The following is a 7397-nucleotide window of genomic DNA, read 5'->3' on the forward strand; positions in this document are numbered from 1 at the left end:
CTGTTGAAGACAAAAGAAGGTATTTTGAAGAATGTTTGTAGCCAAACAGTTGTGGGGCACCATTGACTTCCATATGGGGAGAACAAATAAAAATGGTGCCCCATATTCTTCAAAATATCTTCTGTTGTGTTCAGCTGAAGAAAGAAACTCATACAGGTTTGGAAGAACTTGAGGGTGAGTAAAATTATGACAGAATTTTACTTTATGGGTGAACTTTCCCTTAAAGGCTTGGTACTACTTTTTCTTATATGCAGCCAACATTTTTAGTCAACACAAAAGTTAAATTAGAAGTCAGGGCGCACAAAAGTGTTTTGTTTAAAACATATTTCAAATGATTGGTGTTTAACAAAATACGACTTGTTAATGCTCATTCTTCCCCTTCTTAAAGTCATTATATAATTTGCAGACTCGTTTTCACCACCATTTTTTAAAACGGCCTATTCCTTGTGCTAAATATAGGCGGCGGACCTCTGTGATGAAGGGGGTGAAACTGTGATAAAGGCGACGACCAACATCCAAGGCTCCAATTAAAACTCTCTCTCGCACACCAGTGAAAGGCTGTTTATCTCTTGACCCAATTAGAACATTACTGTAAGTGGCTTTAATGATGCCCTTGATTTGATTTTTGTGATGGACAGCACAGAATAGATGGCAGTGTGGATAATTACTGCTGCTCAGGCTGCGTATCTCGTTATTTGATGGACAGTGAACTTGGCGAGCTTTGTGGCCAGAGTTCACAGAGATGTCAGGGTCCGCGCTGCAGGGTCACCGGCGGGTCACCAGCACTGAGATCAACACACACTCAGTGTTGAAGATTACAGCTCATACGAGACTCGTATCGATAGCGATGACTCAGATTACTCTCGAGATCGCTGAATAAACATCGAAATGAGAAATAAATAGAGGGGGTAAAAGCACTGAGGCAACTCCCTTTGGAGTCTTTTTAGTAATGAAAACTTATACTGTGCGATTTAGCTTCAGTTTATATTGAAAACGTCTGAATGCAAAATGAAAGTGATTTTTTACACTAAAATGTTAAAGCATAGAACATTTGGCATGTAAAATTCAATTCAGTTCACTGGATTGTCAGGACTATTAGATGGTTCATAATCCCAAGTGTTTCCAGCTATATCACATGCACTGTAAAAAAAAATGTTGTTGCCTTAACTTTTTAAGTACAATCACTTGAATTACATTAAACTGACTTAATGTATGACATAAATATTATCATATTATGTAACATTAAAAAAAGTTGAAAATTGCTTAACTTATTTTGATGACATTATTTGTCAAAGTCTATTTGGGTCTTTGGATAGCTCAATGAAACCAATTGCAGATTTTTACACACAAACACACACACACACGTTGGGTTTTCATGTTTTGTGGGGACCGTAATGGTTAGATGTAATGTTTTTTATAATGTACTAACTGTATATTCTTTCCCCCTAAACCTACCCATCACAGGACACTTTATGCTATTTTAGATTTTCAAAATAGAGAATTCTGTATGATTTGTAAGCTTATTTCCTCATGGGGACCAAAACATTGTCCCCACAAGGTGAACATTTACTGGTATTACAGCTTGTAATTGTATTGTATTTGGTCCCCATAATGTAGGGAATACCAGGGCGCCACACACACACACACACACACACACACACACACACGTTGTGTTTTCATGTTTTATGGGGACTTTCCATAGACATAATGATTTTCATACTGTACAAACTGTATATTATATCCCCTACACTAACCCAACCCCTAGACCTACCCATCACATAAAGCTTTCTGCATTTTTACATTTTCAAAAAAAAATCACTTAGTATGATTTATAAGCTGTTTTCCTCATGGGGACCTGAAAATGACATTTTGTCCCCATAATGTAGAGTTTACCAGGTTTACCAGGACACAGAATATGCATACATTTATGGATCTATGACATATATCACATCTTCTTCCCGAGGGCAAAAATGGAATTAAACAGCTTTATAAATTCATATAAAATCCATTTTCAAACTCAGTGGTAAAGTTTGGTTACAAATGTTACCAGTGGATTAAATGGGTTAAAGTACAGCACTTTAGAGTATATCACAGTTTACATATATAATTGTAATAGAAAGAAGCTATAGGAAGAATTTACACAAGCTTTCTTTAGGGAACTATCCTTGAACTTCAGGTTGCATTGCTCTTGTCGCCGGTTGAAAGAGTTTATTAGGTTCATCAAAGCATTTCACACACTTCTACGACTCTTACGAGGGAAAACAGGACTCATAATTGCACAAATTCACAAATAAGGCCAAGTTTGAAGGTTTGCTTAGGGCATTTGGCACGGTCGGGTCATGTCGAAGAATAAATATGGCAACGGTCGTGTAATGGGGTAACATATGAATGAGTTGCTTACATAGACACATACCTAAAATACCGGCTTAACATAGATATGTCATGCGTGAGTTTTCCCCATCCCATCACACAGGATGAAAGGTGAAAGGCAGGGCAGACACACATCAAAGAATGAAGAGAGGGAAAAATTTGGAGCCATCCTGTCTCTTTAATTGACTGCCTTCCCAGCTTGTTTTTTCCACGTTATGGCTGTCGTAAAAACAGTAATTCAGACTGCTGTGGGTGTTTGCTCTTCATGTACCGTAACCTTGCTCTGCTCCGTCACTTTTTAAGCTGACCCGGGTTTGAACCCGCAATGAGACAATGTTCATATTTATGATATTACTGCACACTCTGCTCCACATGAAAACAGCATAACATCTATGGCACTGTTCCAGGTTAAAGTCTAATATGAGATCAGATCCAGTTCACCACAGTACTGACAACACATATATCTGTCATAACTTATTTCAAACACTGATCTCAGTGATGTCTAGATAAACAGACAGAAGTATATTACTATATTGCAATGTATACCTGAATCAGCTGTGTTTTTAGGCAAATCAACTGTACATGTTTATATTATTAGAAACAGGACATATTTTTGGGTAGGAATGTCACTAATATAAATAATCTTAATTTATATATATATATATATATATATATATATATATATATAAAAAATTCCAGTGATTAAATGTTTTAATATAAAAAAAAAATCGATATAATAAATAAATACAGATAAATACCACCATTTAACTTTACAGGTAAGCTGTCTAACCTGTGTAATGGCCTATTAAGGGCCCCCACGCCAAAGAAAGACAAAAAGAGGGCCATTTGAGGGATTTAAAATGTAAAAGTAGAGCTTCACAGTTTAAGCTCCTCAATTAAATCCTCTGCGGCATTTCTGATGGCACACAAGCCCAGAGTAATGAGTGTAAACGACGGGAATATTGGCAACAAAAGAGCCTCGGATGCTTCCTTTTGTGTCGGGGGAATTAACACCTTTTCAAAGTGAAATCTCAGGATTGTCTGCCTTCTACGGGAGGTGGTATTAAAATGCGCCTATAACAAATGGTTCAGAGTTTGGAGCAGCTTCTGCCCTGTGGGCGGGGCGAGATGACACCACAATTAAAGATGAACTTTGTGTGAACTAATTTATCTGAGGAAGGTAACAGGAGGAGACCTGCGCGCAATAGATATATAAGGGCGCACAAGCGAGAACGCTCTCAGTCTGCGCGTAAAGACGCGTCTCCTCTCCAGAAGCTCTTTTGCGATTGTTGCGCGCTTCACCATGGGTCTGTACACTCTCATAGTCACCTTTCTCTGCACCATCGTGCTTCCCGTTTTGCTCTTTCTCGCCGCGGTTAAGTTGTGGGAGATGTTATTGATTCGACGGGTCGATCCGAGCTGTGGTAGACCACTGCCGCCAGGTACAATGGGCTTACCCTTCATTGGAGAAACGCTCCAGCTGATCCTCCAGGTACGCGTGCACTTTTATTGCAATTTGCACAAGTTCAGCTGATTGTAGGCTACTTAATTGGTAAATGCGATGCTCACAAATGTTTTGTTGTGTTTAATATCGGATACATGTGGAACAAAACATGCGTTTGGAATCTTTGTGCCAATAACACGTTGTCCTTTTACACAGAGAAGGAAGTTCCTCCGGATGAAACGCCAGAAATACGGATGCATCTACAAAACGCACCTCTTTGGGAACCCGACTGTAAGGGTGATGGGAGCTGAGAACGTGAGGCAGATTCTGTTGGGCGAACACAAGCTGGTCTCTGTTCAGTGGCCAGCATCAGTGAGAACTATACTGGGTTCTGACACCCTCTCCAATGTTCATGGCACTCAACACAAAAACAAGAAAAAGGTAAGGATGTTAATCAGTGCTTTAAATTGTATTAACATTGGAAGTACTTTACAAAAAATCTTTCTACTACACTGTTCTCTGGGGAACTGATGAGATCAAACTCATGCAAGAAATTTGTAGTATCTGTCAGTGGTTGCTCCTGTAAAGCTGCTATATTTGAAAGGTTTTGAGGAACTTGATATATTCAATACTCCTTGTTTAAATAATATTTAAGCCATCATCAAAAAGGAACCTAGTAGCTCTGAAGATGCTCAAATGTTTTTTTTTTCCAATGTAAATCTTAAACCTCAATCTTTGTATTGAAAATAAAGAAAAATGATGCATTGATTTATTTTTATTTTTTAATTAGGCCATTATGAGAGCGTTCTCAAGAGATGCTCTAGAGCACTACATCCCAGTGATCCAGCAGGAGGTGAAGAGTGCCATACAAGACTGGCTGCAAAGAGATGCATGTGTGCTGGTTTACCCGGAGATGAAACGCCTCATGTTCCGCATAGCCATGAGAATCCTGCTTGGTTTCGAGCCGGAGCAAATCAAGACGGACGAGCAGGAACTGGTGGAAGCTTTTGAGGAAATGATCAAAAACTTGTTCTCCTTGCCTATTGATGTTCCCTTCAGTGGCTTGTACAGGGTAAGTTATTGTATAATAACAGTCTAAACATGCATTTTAGTATGTGAAATTAATTTCATGTAATAACAATCTGTAATTTGTTTGGCAGGGTTTGAGAGCACGCAATTTCATTCATTCCAAAATTGAGGAGAACATCAGGAAGAAAATTCAAGACGATGACAATGAAAACGAGCAAAAACACAAAGATGCTCTCCAGCTGTTGATTGAGAACAGCAGGAGAAGTGAAGAGCCCTTCAGTCTGCAGGTAATTATTTCCCATTAGACTTAGTCAGATATTGTTTTATGCTCAAAAGTGAAGTAGGATCCAGTCTGCAAACATCATTAATGAAGTGTTTTTTTTCCTCAGGCAATGAAAGAAGCAGCTACTGAGCTTCTGTTTGGAGGTCATGAGACCACCGCCAGCACTGCAACCTCATTGGTGATGTTCCTCGGTCTGAATTCAGAGGTGGTGCAGAAAGTTAGAGAGGAGATTCATGAGAAGGTATGATCCAAAAAGTTCTTCTCAATCTGATTGCATTACTTAACCAATGTGTGGGCTAACATACTTTTTGTTTAATCAACAGGTTGAATTGGGCATCTACTCACCTGGGAACTCCTTAAGTATGGAGCTTTTGGAACAGCTGAAGTACACTGGATGTGTGATTAAAGAAACACTCAGAATCAACCCTCCTGTACCAGGAGGCTTCAGAGTGGCTCTCAAAACCTTTGAATTGAATGTGAGTTAAACTTCAGGGCTGGTGATTTTTAATATTACACTTGACAGCTTTAAAATGTCCTCTATTTAAATACTCTCCCATTTGTTTAACAGTGAATTCTTGTATTTTCTCTTTAGGGTTATCAGATACCTAAAGGATGGAATGTCATTTACAGCATCTGTGACACGCATGACGTCGCCGAGGTGTTTCCTAACAAAGATGAGTTCCAGCCAGAGAGATTCATGAGCAAAGGTCTGGAGGACGGCTCCAGGTTTAACTACATCCCCTTCGGAGGCGGTTCCAGGATGTGTGTCGGCAAAGAATTCGCCAAAGTGTTACTCAAGATCTTTTTAGTTGAGCTAACACAGCAATGCAACTGGGTTCTTTCTAACGGACCCCCGACAATGAAAACGGGCCCAACGGTGTACCCTGTGGACAATCTCCCCACCAAATTCAGTAGTTACGTCAGAAATTAGTCTGGAAATGAGTCCTGAACTAACATGAGCTTTGTACATATGTTTTTTAGATGAGCTGTGATGTATTGAATATTTTATATTTTGTTTATATAAAAGATGTGTATATAAGTCTATACAAGAAAGCAAAAACGAGGGCACTACTTTTCATGGATCACTGTAATTCTACAGAGTGTCTGTGATGTATATTTATAATGTAGTTGTGTTATATAGCTTTTGTACTGTATGCAACTTATTTAACTTGCTCTTTATCATATGGGTTTTATTTAATAAAACAAGTTGTTTCAAGTTTTTCATTGCTGGTATTATGTTTTAAGAATTGATCCACGTGGAAGCACATGCATATGCAAATTTCAAGATAAAATGTGATTTCTCATGTAAAAAAGAAAAAGGAAAAAAGGAATTGGTATGTTTTCTGAAAAGGCTCTAAATCTGCAAAAAGGAACATTGAGATCTCAGACATCTAAAGCATTATGAAATGGAAAGTACCTGGAGTTAAACCGTTAATATAAGGATAATGGTTTTGAATAGAACACATAATCAAACTGTTTGCATGCAGAGAACTTCATCACAGTAAATAATCAGTGGTAATTAAACATCCAAACTGCTGTCTGGAAGTAGATGACGTGGAGCTATAACACCCCCTGTTTGTAATTGTACTTAACCCTATAAAGTCTACTGCTTCATATTTGAGACGTGAATTTCTAATTTATAAAAAGAGTAACACTGGAATCCATACATCATTTTTTAAAATCATGCAAAATATGTGTATCAAATATGATACATTAGGCTTTTGAGGAATGTGTATTTCTTCTCTAAATGATCATTGTATTGCATTGCCTTTGTGTTCTGCCTCCACAATCAATACTAAAATATCATTTAAATATCTTCTTACTTAGATATATTATTGGGAGATATAGAGTGACAACTGATATTTATATGTAAGTGGTCTGCTATACTTTTATAAAGATCTGATTGATTTATGATACAAGCTATCAGAATTTCTTTCTTTTTTTTGGTAATAAAAAAATCAGCAACTGTATCAAATTGAAGTTTTTGCTCAGTTTGGGCGTCTGAATAATTTTTTCCAACTCCTTGAGTTTGAGCTCCATATTCTCATATATCATATAGGTGAGCCATAAAAGCCTGATCTATTAAATATGATACTCAACGAAAAAAAGTGTTTTTTTTATATATATATATATTAAAATATTTTGTCTAAAGGTTCAATAAACTCTTCCATTAAGATTTTTTTTTTACTTTTCTGACTATTATTTCATATGTCAGGCTTTACCAGGTTAACTCTTAAAACACTTACAAATGTTCTTGCCTTAACATTTTTA

The 7397-nt window shown here is 37.5% G+C and overlaps 1 protein-coding gene across 1 annotated transcript; it reads left to right on the plus strand.

The window, feature by feature from the left end:
- The first annotated feature begins 3543 nt into the window (after positions 1-3543).
- On the plus strand, positions 3544-6342 carry cyp26a1 (cytochrome P450, family 26, subfamily A, polypeptide 1). The gene is made up of 7 exons (XM_084135592.1): positions 3544-3862; positions 4031-4255; positions 4605-4886; positions 4975-5130; positions 5233-5367; positions 5450-5602; positions 5719-6342. The coding sequence occupies exons 1-7, from the start codon at positions 3674-3676 to the stop codon at positions 6055-6057; spliced, it is 1479 nt and encodes a 492-aa protein (XP_083991718.1). The 5' UTR covers positions 3544-3673; the 3' UTR covers positions 6058-6342.
- Positions 6343-7397: the final 1055 nt, after the last annotated feature.

This window comes from Abramis brama (genome assembly GCF_963993115.1).
Source record: "Abramis brama genome assembly, chromosome: 14".
Taxonomy (NCBI): Eukaryota; Metazoa; Chordata; class Actinopteri; order Cypriniformes; family Leuciscidae; genus Abramis; species Abramis brama.